Below are 22812 nucleotides of genomic sequence, written 5' to 3'. Positions count from 1 at the left end.
CCCCTCTGGAGACAAGGAACACATACGAAATGTCACAACAAGATACAGCAGGACTACAACCCCAACCAGGAACAACAAAGGGGAAACAGTGTTGAGACAAACAGGAACGCTAAACCTCCAGGGGAACCCAGCACAGAGTGCGACAACCCCCCAAAGAACATGGCAAAAGCACTGTGAGTTGATCAAACCCAGAGGGTAGCAGAGGGACCAAAACCCCTAGCAACCAAGGGGAGAGGGAGGGGTGGGAAGAAAATGAAGGCAAGCTCCTAACCTGGACCAGAGCAGAGGGGAACAGGAGAACAGAGGACCCCACCTTCCAAAGTGTCAAAGAGGAGGAAGGAACAAGAAACAAAACAACCCGTCCCGTTAAAAGAGCGAAAGAATGCACTCCAAGAAGACACAGCCACCCACCGGGAGGCGAGTGCAGTAGACCAAGCCAAAGGCCCTCGCAGAACGGGGAGGAAGGGCGTCTCTACCAGATGCAATGTTACCGAAGGTAAGTAACTCGTACATCTGATAGAGACTACTAGCTGCAGATTCCTTAATGTAGAATAGATACCCTAGCCATACCCACAGGGAAGGAGGGTCTGTGGAAGGGCCCCAGCGGCTTGGACATAACAGAGGGCCCCACAGGGAACCAGTCCAATGGACAAGGCGGGGAGTCTCGTCACTGCAGACAAGGGGAACCCCCATAGCAGAACGCCACCGCCCCCATGGGGGGCGGGGGAAGAAGAGAAGAAGAAAAGAGGAAGTCCATTCACACTCAACAGAGGAAACAAGGCAAGGGAAGGCCGAAGCACCCCTGTCCTTACAGGGCTACAGAACTTCCATCCAAGATCAAGACACAAAAGCGGAAGAAGATCAACCCAGAGGCTCCAAGGAGACAAGGGGGAAAGAGGAAGAGTAGCCCGGGGGACCCCGGAAGACCGGCAGGCTGCGCCCGAAAGAGGGAGGAACACAAGAACCCTCCCAACCCCCAGGACAGCGAACATGAGGGCGAAGAAGGCCCGGACACACCTCAGAGAGGGGTAAGCACACATGATGTAAGAGGAAGTAGAACCAGAGTCACAATGCCAGGCCGCAGACAGCAGGCCAGACCTGACGAACAGTGCAGCAACCCTGGAGAAGGACACCTCGGGGTACCACCCAAGCACTCCCAGCAGGAAATTGCACCTGCAAGTACATAAACGCCACGGAGAGTAGAGACCCGAAGGCGACCACAAATCCCCTGCACAGACCAGCTATATAACAGCTACCATTACCCCCACATAGGGTATGTTAGTCCCAAACATGGGAACCCTCTTAGGAAGAAACTTCTGCAGCAGAGGACAACAGAAAGAGCTGCGGGGGAAAAAAGACCCCCGCAGGAGGCTTGTCAAGCAGCCAAGAGAAGAACAGGCCTAATCTCAGGGCCAACCTGGTGTGAATAACCTTCAACAAAACACACACAGTCAAGAAGGGCCGGCCAGCAGCCAACAGAGCCACAGTCCCAACAAAGAGGACTCTCAGGCACATGAAGCACATCGATCACACAACGGGGACGACTCGCCCCAACGAAAGAACAGGTCACAAAATCCAACCAACCCACAGGTCACTGAGGAGGAGAAGAGGGAGGAGGAGGAGGAGGAGGAGGAGGAGGAGGCCGAAGCCCCGCCAAGAATCTCCGGATGGCTGAGTCTGTTGGGGCGTGGAACAAAAGAGTGCCATCAAAAGGAAGATCCACCAGCCGTACCTGCACATTTTCCAGGAACACACTGTCCCGAAGCCAAGCATGGCGGCGAAGGCAACAGAAGAAGACATGGCACGACCAAGCACCTCAGAGATGTCCAGAGCGGGCGAAGAATAAACGCCGCCAGCTTCCGGCCATCTAACGCCTGGTGCCGCAGGTCAACACCAGCACCCTCCTGAGAAGCTGCAGATCCAAATAACTCAGCAGAGTTCCACAAGCAAGATGTGGCCTTAGCCAACACACAAAGTGTTAAGGGCCCACAGAGCCTCACTGGTCAAAGCAAACATATTGCGGCCCCAAGAGTCCAGCCAGCGGGCCTCCCGGGAAGGTGGAGTCAACAGCGACGGCAGGGAAGGAAAGGCGGTCCGCAGAAGGGGTCCACTGGCAGAGGGGTGGAGGGAAAGACACACCGGGTCCCATGGCGCTGGAAGGTGCCGGTGCAGAAGGTGTTGGGGCACCGGATTCCCCCTGGCGGGGCGCCCCAAGTCCCCATCAGAAAAGAATGGAGCGAACCTTCAAAGGGGAGCAGCAGCTCCCTCCCACCAGAGCCCTGGTGAAGAACCTCCTAAAAATTATCCGCGGGGAAATGGGCAGCCCGATCTCCCATGAGCAAAATTCCCACAGCCGTTGAAACAGCGCAAGCGAAGGCCGCACCCGCCTCCGTAGGGCCCCGCGGCAGAAAAAGCAGCTCCTCCGTGGGAGACGGCTGCAAACTAAGACGCCCATCCCCTAAACCAAGCGGAGCGGGAAAGGGCCAGGCCCGGAAAGGAGAGAGAGGAGTGAAGAGTGGGGGACCTGTGGTTCCTCTGGCGGAAACCGCGGCCGCGGCGACAGCAAGGAGCCGACATTTGATGACGTTGGGGAGAAAGCCACGACGCAGCGGCCCGTCTCCGACGAGAACGACACCAATAGGCACCCAACTTCTGGGGAAGAGGGGGCGTCAGAAGATGAATCCACGCCTGACGCCTGTCCGGTGCTGTAGAGTCCGCAACCTGGAGCAGGGCGTCGTCCAACACTACAGGAGGCGCCGGACAGGCCTCCACCCAGTCACACGACGCAGGGGACTGGGGCTGGGCTGGAGCCGAGGTGGTCAAGGGACGCCGCCAGAACGGCACTGACTCAACCTCCGACGAGGCAGACGCCTGCATGGAGGAATGAGAAGCACCTGAAGAGCGACAAGGAGCCCCCCGCCAGCCTCAACCCATGGGGGGACGAGAGGGGTCCGCCGACCCCCATGGCGGCGCCAAGGCCGACTCAACCTCCGGCGAGGCAGCCGCATGCGCGGAGGGACGAGAGGGACCCGGAGACTGACAAGGAGTACCCAGCCAGCCTCGACCCACGAGGGGACGAGAGGGCCCCGCCGACCCCTGTGATGCCGCCAAGGACGACTCGGCCTCCGACGAGGCAGTCGCCTGCATGGAGGGACGAGAAGGGCCCGGGGAGGGACGAGGGGTCCCCCTCCAGCCAAGACCCATAACGGGACGAGGGAGGTCCGCCAACCCCTGTGGCGCCGCCAGGGCCAGCAGCTGCCGGCGCCGTAGCGGCGTCACCTCGGCCTCAGACAGAATCGCCAACTGTCTAAAGGGCCGAGTGGGGCTCGGGGATGCGACCGAGCCTCAGCGACCTCCTGCGACACCACAGGGACTCCCGCAAGAGTTTGTGGCAAAGCAGGGGGCCGTGGTCCGAAGGAGGGTCCCCCACAAGGCCGCACCGCAACGCACCACACCCTCTGAGCCTGGAGCCGAGCAAGTCGGCGCCGGGCCGAAGCCACCAGCGACGCCGCGGAGGGCCCTGCATAGCGCAAGGGATCCGCCGACGTCCCAGGAGGTGAAGGAGGAGGAGGAGAAGCCAGCGAGGCCAGCAAAGCCACCGCATATGTCTCCATTTGGGTTCTCGACGCCCCTCACCGGGAAACGGTGGATAGGGGGACGATACACGGGCCGCATCACCCGCGTAGAGCCCACGCCCGAAACCGGCCCTCGGGGACAAACTGCGACACTTACCGACAGGGGAGCGACACTCTTGCGGCACAGGAGAGGGAGGAGGACGACGACGGCGGCCACTCTGAAAACCTTCTGCAGAAGCTGAGCAAGGTGACGAAGCCGACCTGGACATGCGAGCCGAGAGAAGTTTCATTCGGCGTTCCCGCCACGACTTCGGCTTCAACTGTTGGCACGCCTCGCAATCAGTGGAACCGTGATCCTCCCACAAGCACCACATGCAAATGAGGTGAGGGTGGGTCGCCGACATTAAGCGTCCACAAGTCGAACACGTCTTGAAGCCCAAAGGCATCCGCACACTGTTCCCACACACGTAAGATTGTAAGGAAAAAGACCTAAACAGGGCCAGTTGCATGCGGAAAAGGAAAAAAAATGACGTAGGCTCGCCGGGGTGGGACTTATATGACCTCGCTTACGTCACGTACGTGGACGACGCCTGGGCGGAGGCGCGTGATGCCGTCCCCCCCGGCTCGCAGGGCTGCTGGGCAAAAAAAATTCCGGATCCAGTCTCACGCCTGGGGATAATTCTATGTTAAGGAATCTGCGGCTAGTAGTTTCTATCAGCTACATGTAGACAATATCCCTGTCTGGAAGAGGTTACAACACCTTAGTAAGTAAGGATTATACTGTTTAACAGAGCAATACAGTATTGTCACAGTGCAGAAATATCTAGCTATTTTAAATGAACATTAGCAAGATTACAGTATCCGCAGACAAACATTGCCATTGGAGTCACTGGTTGGGCGATCCATATGAAACAATCGTTAAAATAGCAGAAACAGAATATGTTTAGAAAGAAAAAGATTATATAATTAGCTTACTCTTCAGAGGACCATCTGCAACAGAAGAAACAGTCCATTACAACTCATCACTAATGAGCCTACAATATTTAAAATGTCACAAACAATTGGTACATATGTAACAAAGATGGGAAATCCATACCTACCACTTGCTAAGTAGTGGTATGCTACCAAGATCTGCAGCTGGTGCTGAAAACAACCAGATGAAAAACAAATGGACATTCCAGAGACCCAACAAAGGCCACAACATTCTAAAGGTTCTGGAAAGCAATTGAAGGATGGTAATCATTCTAAGAAAAGTGGCTTGGATAAAAGATGAAGCCATTACTAATTCTTCATAGCAAACTGAACACGTAGAGAAAGTGATTATGAGATGTTATCATCTAATGCACTGTCTTGGTCAGGTTCAAGCCAGATAGACTTTAAAAAAACAAGAGGAAAACAAATCACTTGAATACAAAAACTGAAATGCTAAGACCGAAAGTTACAGAGCTGGAAAGGAATCAGGGTTGTTGGAAGTAGGCTTCAGAACAAACATAATCCATACCATACTTAGGTGTACATTCAAACAGTTACAATAAAAACAAATAAACAGAAGCATATTTCAAAACACACAACACTAACATATTGGAGTATTATTACAGCACATAGAAACAGCAAAGAAAATAGTTATATTAACTTTTTTGTTCTTACTGTTGTAGTTGACATCCGGCCAATGGCTTCCTCTTCATCTTCAGAATCACTTCCTTCTTGAGAGTTTGTATTAGATGCTGAAACTGGTAACTGTGACAGAAAGGTCTGCAGCACCCTCAAATACACAAGTAAACCATCCTCTGAAAGAGTTTCTAAAGAAAGAAAAGCAATGATGCCACTTAATAAAGAGTTCTGCAATTTCTGTGTTTAGTTTAATATGCTAGAGCATTTCCAATTTTTTAGTTGATGGCAGTCGAGTGAAATTCAACAAAAGTGGGCTATTTACAAAAAAGAAACATTTTATGGTAGAACGAGACCGAGAAAGGAAATTCCTAGAATGCATCAGACATCTCTGCACTGACAGCAGCACAGAAAACGTTAAGAGTATCAAACAATGATTTCCTTAAACAATAACCACTGTCGAGTTCATCCTTTAAAGGCTTTCACCAGTTAAATCCTCCTTTTCTTTTCCCGTGGAAACAAGACGTATAATTTCCTCCGTTGTAATTTGTTTCAGATTACAAGTTAGGTAGGGTAAATATACATATAATTACAATTGTCCTTCATAGAACTCTGAAGTCATAACACTAAATAGAACCTTTGCAAACAAAAATAAAAAATATTTATGAAATCTATCTTGTAATGGATAAATTGGATAGATTTTCTTTCTTTTTCACTGAGAAGGGAGTCAATTAAACGTAAATCTTACAAAGGTCAGTAATAAAAATATTAAGTGACAACTAGTATCTTTCACAAATCATACTCTAAAGGAAACAAGGGTAATAGAACCAGATTGATGTCACAAAAACTCATAAGGCTCGAAATATGAAATTTCTCCTTCAGGAAAGCCAGCATTACTACTGCCCCATCATGCTCTACAGTGGCAATTATCTTGGTTCGTTTTGATGGAACCTCTGGATAAAGGCACCATTCAGATGTATCTGTCAAGAAGAATTTAGGACTGCAATGATGAATATCTTGATGGTTAACTAAGGTTACAAGTATCTGTATTGTGTCACACCATCAAGTGTACAAACAGCAGTATGTGAGCTCCTGAGAAAACGATGACACTGCAGTGTAAAGTAAAGTAAGTAAAGTCCACATTTGTAAAGCGCACAATCACCCGTAAGGGTCTCTAGGCGCTGGAGGCCGTCGGGAAGATTAAGCGAGCTATTGCCCAGAGTCACATGGTGCTGGGCTAACCTGCCGCCAGAGCCGGGGATCGAACCGTGGTCCCCAGATTCCAGCGTCAGTCGCCCTGGCCGCGGCGCCACACCTCTCCCTTACAGTTCTTAGGGTGGGGGGGGGGTGATCTCTAACAGATGAGCAATGACTTTTTTTTATTCTCCTCACTTCAAGTATCTCATCTTGTACTTTTCCTCTTCAGCGTGGTAAGCCTCCTGGTGAAGGGGTCTTGAATGACACAGTAGCAGAGGTTTTTTAGACAAAGTATGGGTTCTCAACATTAAACCAGTCATTGACAATGAAAAAGTGGCAGGTGTACCTGACTTCAATGAAGTCATCAACCTTGATCAGGAACAGCAATATTCCACTCTTAGAATCCGCTTTTTTAATGTCTCCCTGTGGAGGTCCTCAAAAGGTGTGATTGACTTTTGCAAGAAGAAACCCGTACTCAAGGTTCATTAGATTTTTGTGACATCTCTTCTATGGTCTACTGGCACTTGCAGGCTTCCTCTTGGTGTGCCTTGGAGGCAAATATTGAACTACACGTTTATTTTCAAAAGGACACTTTTTCAGAGTGTGGGTGTCTGGAAAACCGCTTTAATCTCGAAAGATGGCAAGTTGTGAAAATGGAAAGACTTTTCTAACAAAAATGAAACAAGCATTTACAATGCAATGGTCTCATCTTTGTTAAAGTTAGAGCTATTGGCATTGCAAGTGTTATTGTTTTCATTTTTTCTTTTTTAAAGCAATAAATATATGGTATTGTCATATACAATGGCAATAGCTTAATCTCTCGCAAATGCGAGACCTGTTGCATTTGCACCCACACACACAGACAGAGAGCCACAGACACACACACAGAGCCACACACACACACACATAGATGTGGTGGTGGTGGATCTGGTGGATGTGGTGGTGGTGGATGTGGTGGTGGTGGATGTGGTGGTGGTGGATGTGGTGGTGGTGGTGGTGGTGGATGTGGTGGTGGTGGTGGTGGTGGATGTGGTGGTGGTGGTGAATGTGGTGGTGATGGTGAATGTGGTGGTGATGGTGAATGTGGTGGTGATGGTGAATGTGGTGGTGATGGTGAATGTGGTGGTGGTGGTGGATGTGGTGGTGGATGTGGTGGTGGATGTGGTGGTGGATGTGGTGGTGGATGTGGTGGTGGTGTATGTGGTGGTGGTGGATGTGGTGGTGGTGGATGTGGTGGTGGTGGATGTGGTGGTGGTGGATGTGGTGGTGGATGTGGTGGTGGTGGATGTGGTGGTGGTGGATGTGGTGGTGGTGGATGTGGTGGTGGGTGTGGTGGTGGGTGTGGTGGTGGATGTGGTGGTGGATGTGGTGGTGGATGTGGTGGTGGATGTGGTGGTGGATGTGGTGGTGGATGTGGTGGTGGATGTGGTGGTGGATGTGGTGGTGGATGTGGTGGTGGATGTGGTGGTGGTGGATGTGTTGGTGGTGGTGGTGGTGGATGTGGTGGATGTTGTGGTGGATGTGGTGGTGATGGTGGATGTGGTGGTGATGGTGGATGTGTGGTAAATAAATAAATAATACCTCTATTTTTGAATGGATAAATGAATAACAGATAGCTCAATAAATAAGAGTCAAGATTCGAGGTAGTAGGAGTTTTGCAGGTTTATTACAGCATAAAGGACAGGAACAGGACAACCTGCACGGGAACAGGATGGCAGCGCTGCCGGGGGCAGGATTGGAATCGGCGTAACATTTAATAACAGTGCACGATCATATATACTAAAACAGTTGCATTACAATACATACGATAGGCGGAGCAGTGGGTGTGGTCAATAGCAGTCGCGAAAGATAAGGGTGAAAGTAGGTGTAACAGAGGCGTATACATAGACATGTGATGCAAACGTAACAGAATATGTCATGAATGGGGTGGAGACATGGAGGGGGCTACCTAAGGAGCCGGGACCTCTGACCTAATGGTGCGCGCAAACTGGCAATGACGTATTACTAGGAGAAGCTGGGGGCTACGAACTCTGTGCTAGGAGCAGAGACTGAAGTCTGGAGAGTCTGGAGAGTCAGGGCGACATGTACCTAAGCAGTATCTAGTATCTGATGTTTAGAGAACATGTTGATAGAATCCAAAAGTTATCGGGGTAAAGGCGAACAGACTCTAAGACTGGAGCATGCATTATTCTACATGTAGTGCGCGATGAAGAATATTAAATGACCATTAATACAGTATTTCTCCAACATGGAGACGTAAAGGCTAGACAATGATGGAAACTATTGATGCGGTTCAGTAGCTTAGGAATGCAGAGAAGGAGGACTGAACTGATAACTGGAATCATAACATACTCTTGGCAGACTCAGAGGCAGAGCCAGGCTGAGCCGGGCACCGCGAGGCAGGAAGTAAGTGAAGGGTCGAGGATATAGGTGGGGGCTGTATCGCTCCTCAGTGAAGGCTTCAGGAGACAGGAGCTGAATCTGGTGTCCGGGCCCTTTTGAGGCCTAGAAACGGGGACTTTACAATGGAATAACGTGCACACTGAGAAACGTGGCAACGTAGCTTTAAATAGGCCTGATATTCGTAGTATTCACGAGAACTGGAAACTGACATACTAGAGATGGACACAACTGTAATTGCGTCTTTAATCGAACATGGGGAATACATATGCATATTAATCATGCACACATAACATATGATGGAGGACGCGTAGGGACACAGAACATGGCAAAATTTACTTTTCCACATTCCCTCCTTGTCACTACGTTTCCATCAGGAAACATCAATATTCATGATACCATCTATCATTTCATACAGTATCATTTGCTCGTCTCGAATTTTCAGGGAACGGGTTTTAGAACGGGACTTGGGACTAGGAATACAAGAGGTAGCACAAATGCCGCAAATCACAGGGCCACATTGTATACAGAGGCAGCAGCTGAATATGATCGCTACTGCAATACCTAGAAAGGACAAGACTTTCCATCCCCAAGCGGAAATTATATTCCAGAACCAACCGGACCATGTCCAGGTGCCTGGATCTTGGTGTAACAGATGGGCAATTTTATGGAGTCTGGTTATAGCTGAATAAACAGACGGCGCGTTATTTGGAATGAAAATGCAGCAACTAGATCCGATGACTCTACAGGCCCCGCCCCTATCGGCCAATATGACGTCAAGGACGAGACGATTCTGTAAAACGACAAATCTCATAGCAGATTGCTCTTCAGTTAAGTTACCTAGAGCAGAGGCAGTCTCATTGACTACTGCTTCAAGGGTTCTGGTTAATCTACGAATTAGCTTACTATTCTGGATAGGTCCTATAAAGAAGAAGAAACCTCTATTGAAATCTGTATACTGTTCTAGAGCAGTTTCAGTATAATCGACAATGGGGGACTCCCTTCTATGTCTAAGGTGTACTAGATGTGTGTTTCTATGATAATCAGATGGAGCTAGGAAAACAGGTGGCAGTAGGAAGGCAATGTAACAGGTTCCCTCCCAATTGAGGGGCAGACGAACATATGCGGTCTGACCACAAATAAAATAAGAATGACGTGAAGCTTTGAAAATAGATTTCCCACTGTCACTATATTTGACAATAGTATTACAATCGCTATGTCCTACATGTACGGAACCATTATTTCTAACACATAATTCGCCTTTGACTGGTAGTACTGAAATAGCAGGTAAGTCTGGAGTGGAATCAGACTGAACATTCAGGACCATGAAATTCGAAGAATAATTTCCTAAATTGTAAACTTCGTTTTCTAGATCTAACCCTGTTCTGTGGGGAAGACCTTGCTTGTCTGGAAAACATGTACTGTTAAGAAAAAACATATCTGTTGAGGATGACGTTAACGTGGACCATGCTCCACACGAACCATTATGTGAAAATGGATAAGGAAAGAGTGGCAGAACTCCCTTCGGGGTCTGGAAAGGGGGGAGTCGACCACACACCCAACAATTAGTGGCATTGCTGGTCTGGTGTGAATAATGTAACATGCGGATAAAAGAATTGTTACGCATAGCGAGGCGGTAAGAGAGTTCATGAGGAGGCAGATCACTAAACGTGTGCTCTACTGTAGCATTAGAGGACTTATTTACATGAGAAACTGGAAAATACAAGTAAAACGCATAACTGGTGCAGGAAATCATAATGCTGAGAAATAAAACGAAACATAGAAAAACGATACATCGGATTGAGTTTTGACTAACTCTCTCACTATGGGGGTCTATTTTATACATGTCAGAAACCGGTCTAACCGTTTCACCTAGGGGAGGACTTAGACAATCAAACTGGCTGACTTATTTTACTAGACCTTAACTTAAGTTTATACTCCTGTTGCGGAGTTTTCTCTAACAGGGAGGGTGCAGTATCAGTGTTCTTTGCGGGACAGTCCTTAAGAATAGTACTTTGGCAGTCCTTTAAATGTTCGGAAATGTTCTTTGAAATTGGTTTCAATCCATAAAACCTTTTGATATGAGAAAGATGCACCCAGCCTTTGCGTCCCTCCAACTTCACGGCTGTACGGGTGGCCAGGAGGACCTGTCGGGGCTCCTTCCAGCGAGGCTCCAGCGGACTTGAACGATCGAAATTTCGCACTAGGACCATGGATCCGGGAACGATTTCATGCGGTGCCACCTCGGTATCGTCTGGAAATGCGGCGGCGACCTGTGAACGACAAGAGTTGAGGGCAGACATCAAGGAAGCTAGGTAATCTGTCAGCATATTACTTGAAACATCGGTAATACTTCGGGGTCTAGGAGTACCCCACATGTTAGGGGGGCGGCCGAAAACGACCTCATACGGGGACAGACCTGATCTGGAATGTGCGACCATGCGCATATAGAACAGGGCGACTGGCAGAGCTATGAGCCAGTCCACACCTTTCTCTTGACAAACTTTTGCAATGCGGATTTTCAGGGTCTGATTATGTCTCTCTACGAGACCGGCTGCTTCTGGATGGCGTACACAATGGAACTTCCACTGGTACCCTAACAAAAGGGAAACATGCTTCATGAGTTCAGATGAGAATGGCTGGCCGTTGTCAGAATATACGACCCTAGGGAGTCCATAACGGGGGAAGAACTCACGAACCAACTGCTTGGCAGTGGTCGCGGCTGTGTAATCTGGGACTGGATATGCTTCTGTCCACCTGGACAAAGCGCATACAACTACAAGGACATACTTGAAACCTCGACATCGCTCCATCTGAATATAATCCATCTGGAGGACTTCAAAAGGGTGGTCAGGAGGCTGGAATCCACCTTGTTCCACCGGGACACTTTTACCTGGATTGAACTGGCAACATATCATACAAGTGCGGACTTTCTGCTTGGCTGCAGCTCGTAAATGCTTGTTGAACCAAATATTCTGGATACTGTCTAACATAGCTTTTTCTCCTAAATGTGCTGGACTATGTGCGGTATTGATAATGACTTGAACCATAGAGTCGGGGAGAAACCATGTGGCTCTACCCTTCGTTAACCATCCTTGATCTGTCTGTACCCCTCCTTGTTCAGACCATTTCTTGATTTCATCGGGAGTAGCATGTAACTGGATATCTATGACATCTTGCGTAGGGTCCTTAACTGTCATACATGTAGTCGGATCTGGAGTATGTGTCTGTGTCGGATTAACTGAAATGTCTGGAGTCTGAGCTGTAAGCTTGGCTGTTCGATCTGCTAGATCATTACCCTGGGAAATAATGTCAGTAACTTTCGTATGTGCTTTGCATTTCATGATAGCAATGGATGTCGGTAAGTGTATGGCATCTAACAGAGCCTGAATAAGGAGACCATGCTGAATCTTGGTTCCATGAGAAGTCATGAAACCTCTCTCTTGCCAGAGCACTCCGAAGTCGTGTACGACTCCAAATGCGTAACGTGAATCTGTGTAAACATTAACTTTCAGGTTCTTGGCGTGTATGCAGGCTCGAGTCAGAGCAACTAGCTCCGCTGCTTGAGCAGACAGGGTGTCAATGCGGTGTGTTTCAATAACTTCAGTGTCAGTAGTCACTGCATACGCGGCTACTAGTTCTCCTGTACTAGTTCTCATGCATGAACCATCCACATAAAGTGTCAGGTCGGGATCTGGTAATGGAATATCTGTCAGATCTTGTCTTGGCTTTGTCATGATGTTAACTACTTCCACACAGTCGTGTGTGGCAGAATTCGAAGTAACTGATGGTAACAATGTAGCAGGATTTAAAACGTTGCAGCGTCTGATTTCTATGTGTGGCTGGAACAGTGTCAATTCATAACCTGTTAAACGTGCAATTGTCAAATGCTGAGTTTGTGTTCGGTTTAAAAGAACTTCCACGGAGTGTGGAACTTGTACTGTCAAGGAATGTCCTAATACTATGGAATCACTGTCTGATAGCTAGTGCTGTGGCTGCAACTGACTTGAGGCACGCAGGCAGAGCCTGGGCTACAGGATCTAATGTGCTCGAAAAATAAGCACAGGGCTTGTATTGTCCTGCTTGATCTTGTGTGAGAACAGATAATGCTGTACCTTCACGTTCTGTGACGAAAAGTGTAAAAGACTTACTGTAGTTCGGTGTAGCTAGAACTGGAGCTTGACATAGGGCTTTCTTTAACTCATTGAAACTGAGTGTATGTTCAGATGTCCAAGGGAGGACAGTCGATACGGCTGCCTCCTGTGTCGTTAACTGTATCAGTGGCTTGGCTAGAAATGCATACTGAGGAATCCATTGTCTGCAATAAGAAGTGAGGCCGATAAAAGCACGTACCTCCTTCTGGGTCTTGGGCTGAGGAAGACTCGCTATTAACTGGATACGGTCTGGTGTCAACTGCCTACCCCTCTTGGACAGTAAGTGTCCTAAGTAGACCACTTGCTGGACACAGAATTGAAGCTTCGAAGGGGACACCTTGTGTCCCATCTCGGCTAGGAAATACAAGACTGTAAGGGATGCTCGCTCGCAAGCACATTCAGAACGGGCTGTGATCAGGAGATCATCGACATACTGGAGCAGGGCAGTGTCAGTTGGCATGTGAATGTTGTCTAGTTGTCTCTTGAGTGCTTGACTGTAAATACTAGGACTTTCTGTGAAACCTTGAGGAGCGCGTGTGAACATATAGCTCCTTCCATTTAAACAAAATCCGAAAAGGAACTGGCTGTCTGGATGAATGGGGACACTAAAAAACGCGTTCTTGAGGTCTATGACTGAAAAAAATGAGGCTTCAGAATCAATGGCTGTCAACAGGGAAGAGATATCTGGGACAACTGGGTACTGGGGAATAATACATTTATTAAGCTCTCGGAGATCAATCACTAAACGATATACTGGAGGTGCATTCGGATCAGTACGTTTCATAACAGGAATGATCGGAGAATTGCATACATTGGAGTCAGTTTCTACAACTACTCCTTGAGCCATGAGCTCGTCAATAATTTTGGATAAGGCTGCTACAGCCTCAGGTGGCAATCTGTACTGTCTGATTCGTGGCAGGACTACACCTGGCTTGAGAGTCACACGATGGGGTGTGATTTGCATAAAGCCAACATCAGTTGGACCTTGCGCCCATAGATGCTGCGGAACATTAGACAATCTGGGATCAAAATCTCGTAATACATAGTGACCCTTGAAGTCACGTAGGAACAATCGTATTCCCTCTGGGGAACAGCATATAACTGCACCTAACTCTTTCAGTGTCTTAATGCCTAATAGATTTTCTGGACATGACTTAGTAAGTAGCAGATCAGTAGTGCGGGACAATGGACCTACTTCTAGAGTAACTGGCTTTGATATTTCATTTACAATAGGCTTTCCTGAAAATCCAAGGGAAACATTTCTTGAGCCTGAGAGCGGAGCCCCTGGAACTTCGGCGTGACTTATAGTGGTCCTACTTGCCCCTGTATCAATCAAAAACTTTCTATCTTTCCCTAGTACTTGACTATGAACATAGGGACCTTCTTGATCTACAGGTATCTCGATGAGAGGCAAGCCTACCTCCCTCTCTAGGCTGTTTCATGAATATGGCTGATACTCTGGATATTCTGACTGTGCATACTGGTACATCTGCTGTGTAACATGCTGTGTTGCAGCGATAGGCTGCGGTGCTGGAACTGTCTGTGGTGCATTCTGTGACTGAGGAGTCTGTGTAACTTGTTCTTGTCTCGGCGGACGTGGTCTTTCTTTAGTCTTACCAGTAGCTATGTTGTGTTTCAGAACTGCACACTCGTTTATAAAATGACCTGGCTGTTTACAATAATTGCAGTTTCCTTTAACGGGAGCTGCAGGATGACTGGCTTGATTTGGTCCCCTTTTCTGACTGTCTTGAGGAACGGATTGTGCAACTAGTACTTTCATTTTCGTGTCTTTCATACGTTTCCTTTCGTGATCTTGCTCTTCTCTGATTCTATTCTGGTGATATTGAAGCATCTGTAACATCTGGGACGGGGTATTAGCTTGCCAGGTACTTTCGACTTTCAAAACTCGGTTTTTAATTTCTGGACTTGAATTCTCGACTAATTTAGTAACAAAAAGATGAGGGTATGATTCGCTACTTGTCTTGAGGCCACTGTTTATGGTAAAACATTTCTCAAATCTGGAATAATAATCACTAATATCTTCATCTTGTTTCTGTTTACAGGCTGAGATTGCATCCCAGTCTTCTTTTCTAGTTGTCAATAACCTAGGCAAAACTTGTATTAATAATTCTGGTAATTCTTTACATTTATCTCCTAGACCGGTACCTGGTACTCGTGCCTTGTCTTCAGCTTCTAGGACTGTCCAATCAATCTTTTTCTCTCCCACCTCCCATTCTTTTTCTTTGAGTTTCTCATATACCCCTGCGGGCAACAAGACTTTTAACATTTTAATGATATCTGGATACGTGTATTCTCCCATACGGAGCATGTCTTTTAATTCTCGGTGGAACCCTGCTGGATCTTTATCATGACAGGGAATTAACTTTTTCATCTCTAAGAGTTCCATCTTTGTAATAGGGGTGTAAACAAACACTCGTTGCATTTCACCACCGTCTGTCTTAATTGGATGTACTTCTCGTAACGGATTCTGTCTGTCTATGTAAAAGGGTTTACTTTCTGGGGGTGAGACATGAACAAAATGCGGGTTCAAAAACATACTATATTTGTGGCGCTGTTCCAGAATGACACTAATCAAATCGGTACCTAAACCTTTCCATCTATACTGGAGTAACTCGTTCAGGACATCGTGTAACGGACCTGGATCAGAATGTTGACCCTCATACAATGTGATGAGGTGCTGGATCATATATATACCCGCCAGTCGTTGCTCGGCTGGGGGCATTTTCAGAAACATTTGTGCCACTATTTCGTCTGGAAAAGTGGTAGAATCAGTAATCCATCGGACTGCTGATCGGACTAGTTCTTGTTCATGCATAGTACTTAACTCGCTATAACCGATTCGTGATTTCAGAATGTGATCGGTAGCTTGAAATACTTGTTCCAGAGAACCTTGTTCTGGTGCTGGATGATGAAAAATTGACTTGTGTTCTAGGCGCAAATGGCGATCTGGAAATCTAGATTTTCCTACATACGCTATTCTGTCGGGATTCTCGTCCTCTACCTCTTCTGTAGAAGAGTCATTTTCTTTCTCGCTTACTTGTGCTTCTTTACGTTGTTCGTGTACCCTTATTATTTCTTTACGAATCTTCTTGTACATACTCTCTATACTACTGATGGTCTTATGCTTACCCTCGGCTATATTATCACTCCACCTTGTCAGGACTTTCATTTCGGCTCGATCTTTGGTCGGATAATCTTGTTCCCTTATTAGACAATTAATCAGAAACTTTAATATCATGAGCTGGACTTCAACTTTTCTTTGGCACATGACGTCACTAATACTTTCTGGATCATTCCCTGTACGGATGAAACGATATATTCTGTCTAGATCTTCTTTCATATCTGGTAGGGTGACTAGATACTCGGTCACCTTTCTCACGCGTAATGAATATAAAACCATATTATCCTCGCCTGGGACTGGATCATAGCCACATTCGGTAAGGGCTTTTCTTATTTCTGCAACAGACTGATACCTGGGCGTACGCTGTGACGCTTGTGCATGTAATTCGGCTAACGTTAAACGCTTGTGTGGCGGCGGGGTTCCTGGAGGACCTCCCCCTGCGGCCCCTAAACTAGAGTCATCTACTGATGCTCTTCGTCCTGGCAGAGTGGGAAATGGAAATGCAGGCTGGACTTGTATGGCGGGCTGGACCGGGGGTACCGTAACAGGTACTCCGGTGTCTGGAGGAGCGGGAAGTGCCTGATTTACAGGGACTGGCGGAGCAGGAACAGGATTTGCATATTCTGGGACTGTGTCGTCCAAATAGGACGAAATGAAAATATCAGCTGCGGTCGGTTTGTGACGTAGCTTGAGCGGAACTAATGGTGGCGGGAAATTACTGGATGCCTCCGGGGTCGCTTTTGGCAAGCCCTCGGCAAGAAGAGGATACATACCCTTAATGAGGGCGTTCCTCTGTCTGTCTGTCTGTTCGGTTTTGACTCGTTCACCTATCTCGATTAATTCCCTTTCTTGGGCTCGTTCTAAGGATTCTCTACTTAATTCTGACTTTCTGATTTCTTTTTCGGTTCTTTTATGAGATTCTTTGCGCCATAACTCAATGGCATCTTTCTGTGACTGTCTGGCTTTCTTTTTCCATAATGCTTCTTCTACTCTCATGATGCACTCGGCATCCCACGTACCTGATACGGGCCATCTATACTTTTCCTCTAACTGTTTGGTATACTCTACCCATAAATCTAGATACAATATGGCGCTTATGCCATGCTTCTGATACATGAAATGACCTGGACTGTCCCTTGGCGGGACAGGAACTGCTGCTTCTAGCAGACCTTTTCTGGTTTTTAACTGACGCAGTTTTGAAAAGAGCGGCATGACTGAACTATAATCTGGACACAACACAATACACAATAAACACTATAATTACTTCACACTCATACCACGACATTAAAATACATGAATAACATTCAGAATAACAGTTCGAACAGAATACTACCTGGAATACGGGAAACAGAATACATGAATTTTCTCGAGAACAGAACTGACTAGAACAGAAACTAGATGCACTGCTGAAACAGTACGAAACTTACCGGTCTCATACAGAGACACGTCAGGACCCGCATCCACCGAAGTGGACACTTCGTTTTGTGGGTCTGTGTACCACCAACCCACGGACCAGAGTCAATTAGATTGACCCTGTCTAGATACTACCCCAGCAACGGTACTCACCGGGCAGCAAGAACGGAAGGCCTCAGACTGGACTGGACTGCTTCGACGCCGGACGGACGAACTTCGAACTTCTGTTACGGGTGGGCCTCCGGATACCTCGGACCTTGGACTCTCGGCTTGGGCTCTGGTCGGGACTCGCCGCGTTCCTCCACCGCCTCGTCTGGATGCTGGACCGCCACCTCCGTCTCCTCCGTGGGCCTGAGGGATACTTGAAGTAGAAATATCTGCACGTGCACGGTATGGTTCCGTCACGGCTGCAGAGGGTCAGGGGGCCAGCGTGGCTTCACCGGCGCGTGGGGAAAGGGCAAGTCCCTATTCGGGCGCCATTATGTGGTAAATAAATAAATAATACCTCTATTTTTGAATGGATACATGAATAACAGATAGCTCAATAAATAAGAGTCAAGATTCGAGGTAGTAGGAGTTTTGCAGGTTTATTACAGCATAAAGGACAGGAACAGGACAACCTGCACGGGAACAGGATGGCAGCGCTGCCGGGGGCAGGATCGGAATCGGCGTAACATTTAATAACAGTGCACGATCATATATACTAAAACAGTTGCATTACAATACATACGATAGGCGGAGCAGTGGGTGTGGTCAATAGCAGTCGCGAAAGATAAGGGTGAAAGTAGGTGTAACAGAGGCGTATACATAGACATGTGATGCAAACGTAACAGAATATGTCATGAATGGGGTGGAGACATGGAGGGGGCTACCTAAGGAGCCGGGACCTCTGACCTAATGGTGCGCGCAAACTGGCAATGACGTATTACTAGGAGAAGCTGGGGGCTACGAACTCTGTGCTAGGAGCAGAGACTGAAGTCTGGAGAGTCTGGAGAGTCAGGGCGACATGTACCTAAGCAGTATCTAGTATCTGATGTTTAGAGAACATGTTGATAGAATCCAAAAGTTATCGGGGTAAAGGCGAACAGACTCTAAGACTGGAGCATGCATTATTCTACATGTAGTGCGTGATGAAGAATATTAAATGACCATTAATACAGTATTTCTCCAACATGGAGACGTAAAGGCTAGACAATGACGGAAACTATTGATGCGGTTCAGTAGCTTAGGAATGCAGAGAAGGAGGACTGAACTGATAACTGGAATCATAACATACTCTTGGCAGACTCAGAGGCAGAGCCAGGCTGAGCCGGGCACCGCGAGGCAGGAAGTAAGTGAAGGGTCGAGGATACAGGTGGGGGCTGTATCGCTCCTCAGTGAAGGCTTCAGGAGACAGGAGCTGAATCTGGTGTCCGGGCCCTTTTGAGGCCTAGAAACGGGGACTTTACAATGGAATAACATGCACACTGAGAAACGTGGCAACGTAGCTTTAAATAGGCCTGATATTCGTAGTATTCACGAGAACTGGAAACTGACATACTAGAGATGGACACAACTGTAATTGCGTCTTTAATCGAACATGGGGAATACATATGCATATTAATCATGCACACATAACATATGATGGAGGACGCGTAGGGACACAGAACATGGCAAAATTTACTTTTCCACAGATGTGGTGGTGATGGTGGATGTGGTGGTGATGGTGGATGTGGTGGTGATGGTGGATGTGGTGGTGATGGTGGATGTGGTGGTGATGGTAGATGTGGTGGTGGTGGTGGTGGATGTGATGGTGGATGTGGTGGTGGATGTGGTGGTGGATGTGGTGGTGGATGTGGTGGTGGATGTGGTGGTGGGGGTGGTGGTGGGGGTGGTGGTGGATGTGGCGGTGTTGATGGATGTGGTGGTGGATGTAGTAGTGGGGGTGGTGGATGTGGTGGTGGTGGTGGTGGATGTGGTGGTGGTGGATGTGGTGGTGGTGGATGTGGTGGTGGTGGATGTGGTGGTGAATGATGTGGTGGTGAATGATGTGGTGGATGTGGTGGTGGATGTGGTGGTGAAAGGTCGCAGAAGCAAGCGTTAATTGGACAGTATGTTTACTACCTAGGCCATAAATCATGCCCCCTGCTCTGCTGTCAGGCTGGAGGAGAGTGGGAGGGTGCCCTTATTAGGAGCTCTCCTTTCCAGGTGGCGAGCCAGCCCAGCACCTCCGGTAACCCCTGATGACAGGCTCGTCCTCAAGCGGACGTGCCTTTCTCTGTAAACACGTCTAAATGTTGTCGTTAAACCCAGCACTCAGTTATGCTTCTGTGCCTTTTGAAGAAGGCATCTTACTCGACCTCAAAATAACAGCCGTTCCTGACTGGTCATTCTGGCGCCATGAAAGTGCCTCGCGGCTTTAGTTATAACATCACATACAGCACTAAAATGACCCTTTGGGAAACTTGAACGTTTACCGCACCCGAATTTCCCACAAAGCAAACACAATGTAGTGCGTACTAGGGGTGCGTGCAACCCGCTGAGCTACAGCCGCGAAGCACAGTGTGATGCGTCGCACCCCTGCATAACGGCACACGCGGGGGGGGATCGGGAGTGAGAGTTTTAACAAAGGCGGGAACCCGGAACGAGACCTGCTGCATCCCTCGGGTTAGCCACCCTGCCAGGACCTGTTCCTTCAGCCGAATACGAGACATTCCTGCCCCCAGCTCTCGCGTCCGATTGAGCACCCGGAGTTTGTCCAGCGAGATCGCCGCAAGAGAGCATTAGTTGAAAACATTGCCAACAGATGGGCAATGCTTGCAGAAGCGTACCGGCAGCATTCACCAACACGGGCCCGCGCGGCGTGACAGGGGGCCACACTCGCCAGGGTACCAGCCAGCTCACACACCCCCTCCCCACCAACTACGCGAGGTCGCGAGCCCTCCTGCCCACCCGGGTATCCAGGAGGGGTGTCGGGGGGAAACGAACTGGAGGTGTGGAGTACAATGGGTGGCAGATGGGGGGGTGGAGGGCGGCACCGGAACAGGCTGCCCCCACCTAGCTCCGGGCTGACCACCAAACAACGGTGCCACCCGCACGGCAGGGCGACCTCCGCCCAACCATAGGCCTCGAGACCTGCCCCTAATAGCCGACCAACGAGTGCCTGGTCCCTCGCACACCCCAGCCTCCAAAAGGCCAATCGAGCACGCTGTCCCACGACCTCAGGGACAAGAACCGAGCCGATTCCCGCCATGTCTAGGGTCCCCCCAGAGAACCCGCCACAATCCACGCAACCCCCCCCCCCCAGCACCCGCATGCAGCCCCAGGCGACACCGCACTCGGGATCATGATGGGGAGCTCCTGTGCGTATCGGCCAGTGCACTGGTGCACTGCTTCATGGAGCCCCCTCGGAGCAGGCTGCTCCCACCCCTTCCAAAGCGCAGCCAGGAACACAGGGCAGTACACCGCTCTCCGCCTCATAGGAGGACAGGAAAAGGGGGGAGGGGGTAGTAGTGTGTCTTGTCTCTGCCAGGCGGGGAGGAGGGGAAAACCTGTGTTTTTGGCCAGCGCAGGTTACCGACCTATTGAGAAAGCGAAACGGTGCAGGAGATCCGTCCACATAGCCGACATCACAGATAGAGGAAACGATAGGTTTTGCAAGCGCGTCCCGGTCAGCGGAAGCCGCTGTTCTCCTGTGACTGGTTGTGGCCATCTTATAAGTTTGGATACGACATAAATTGGTCTTGGGGACAGTGACACCGGCGACTTTACACATAACAGCGACTTTAGTACAATGAAAATATCGACAGGTACAATACAAAACACGGGGAATCTAATATATTACGACTGCCCAAAAAATAAACACATGTTGGAAACCATTACAAACTACAGGAACAATGTATTTTAACCCGCGCAATAAAAACAATCACATACGCGGTGGACCGCGCCATGAACATCACCATGTTTCTCCGAGGTCAAGCAGAAATGGATCGGAGAAACGCCCTGTTTTTTTGTTTTTTTGGACGTGTTTTTCTGTCTCTCCTCTTCCCATTGGCTGGAATGTAAACAATGGGCGTGTTTTGACTTGTTGTTGTTTACAATCCAGCCAATGGGAAGAGGAGAGAAAGAAGCGAAAAAAAACGCCCCTCAATCCGAAAAGGACGGGGTTTAAATTGACAGACAAACCTCTTCTCCAATGGCTGGCCGCCGTTTAGGAAGCCAGCCAATGGAGAAGAGCTGGCGGGTTTAAGCTCCATACTAGAAAACACAAAATCTCGCCAGCGATACTGCGCTAGCGTAGCCTACGCTAGCCGAGACCTAAAAAGGGGACAGAGCCCACAGTTCTGGGATTGTGATCCCTACAGACAGAAAAGAGAACTGAGGTGACTGCCAATGCAGGGCATACTTTGTGCAGGCTCGCTCTTTTTTCTGTTTTTTTATTTTAAATGGAAATTATTTGTGAAAGAGAGCAGCTGACACTTTGTATTTTATTAAAGAAATTTAAGATGAATTGCTCCTTTTTAATGAAAAAATGAATTAAATTCAATCCAAGTTCCCAATGACGGGGTTTAAAAACCCACATTTTCTAGGGACTATATTTTCCATAATTCCCTGTAAACAAATACATGTGTGTATATATTTATATATAAAGGCAGTATACATGCAGATACCTACAGTGTAATATGCTTTTTACCATTAAGAATGGTTCACATTAGGTGAAGCCTTGAGTTGGTCAGGATGCCCCCCCCCTTTAACGATGTTGTTAAATAGTATTTTGCATTCTGTAAATTCAAACACAAGTTATTCCATGCTCCATGTTTATGTACAGCACTTAATGCACAAGTTACTACTTGTGTAACGATATATCTGTAAGAGACAGTTAGTGATAGATTCTTTACCTTAGAATATCCCCAGGCGTCAGACTGGATCCGGAAAATTTTGCGTAGCAATACCCCTGCGCGCCGGCTGGGGTCGTCCGCGGCTCCGCGTCCGTCGTCGTTAGCGCCGGGGTGACGTCGTCTGAATACTTAGAGGCCGCCCATGCGCGCTGACGTCAGTTCTGATACACAGCTTTTCCGCGCCAGATACGCAGAGCCATGATAGAACCAACACTGGTGCCATGAAACTAGGGCCCTGAAAGGGGATGACCTTAACCCTTGATATCGGTTCGCAGAACGGGGAGGATGGGTGGGTCGGTAAGGAATCTATCACTAACTAATGTCTCTTACAGATATATCGTTACACAAGTAGTAACTTGTGCATCTGAAAGAGACACGTTAGTGATAGATTCCTTACCTTAGAATAGATACCCCAGCAATACCAACCCCGGTGGTGGGTCTGCGAA

At 48.3% G+C, this 22812-nt stretch overlaps 1 protein-coding gene across 5 annotated transcripts in view; it reads right to left on the bottom strand.

Moving 5' to 3' along the window:
- The window catches only part of UBE3C (ubiquitin protein ligase E3C), a 1115457-nt gene that overhangs the window by 769648 nt on the left and 322997 nt on the right, over window positions 1-22812 (bottom strand). For all 5 annotated transcript variants that reach the window (XM_078663264.1, XM_078663263.1, XM_078663265.1 and 2 more), the window contains exon 10: window positions 5223-5374. In XM_078663264.1, the coding sequence (XP_078519390.1) occupies window positions 5223-5374 (152 nt within the window). The remainder of the gene's footprint in view (window positions 1-5222; window positions 5375-22812) is intronic.

This window comes from Lissotriton helveticus, chromosome 10, assembly GCF_964261635.1.
Source record: "Lissotriton helveticus chromosome 10, aLisHel1.1, whole genome shotgun sequence".
NCBI classification, from domain to species: Eukaryota; Metazoa; Chordata; class Amphibia; order Caudata; family Salamandridae; genus Lissotriton; species Lissotriton helveticus.
Note: the sequence above shows the minus strand (reverse complement) of the source record. Positions and strands in the feature narration are given on the sequence as shown.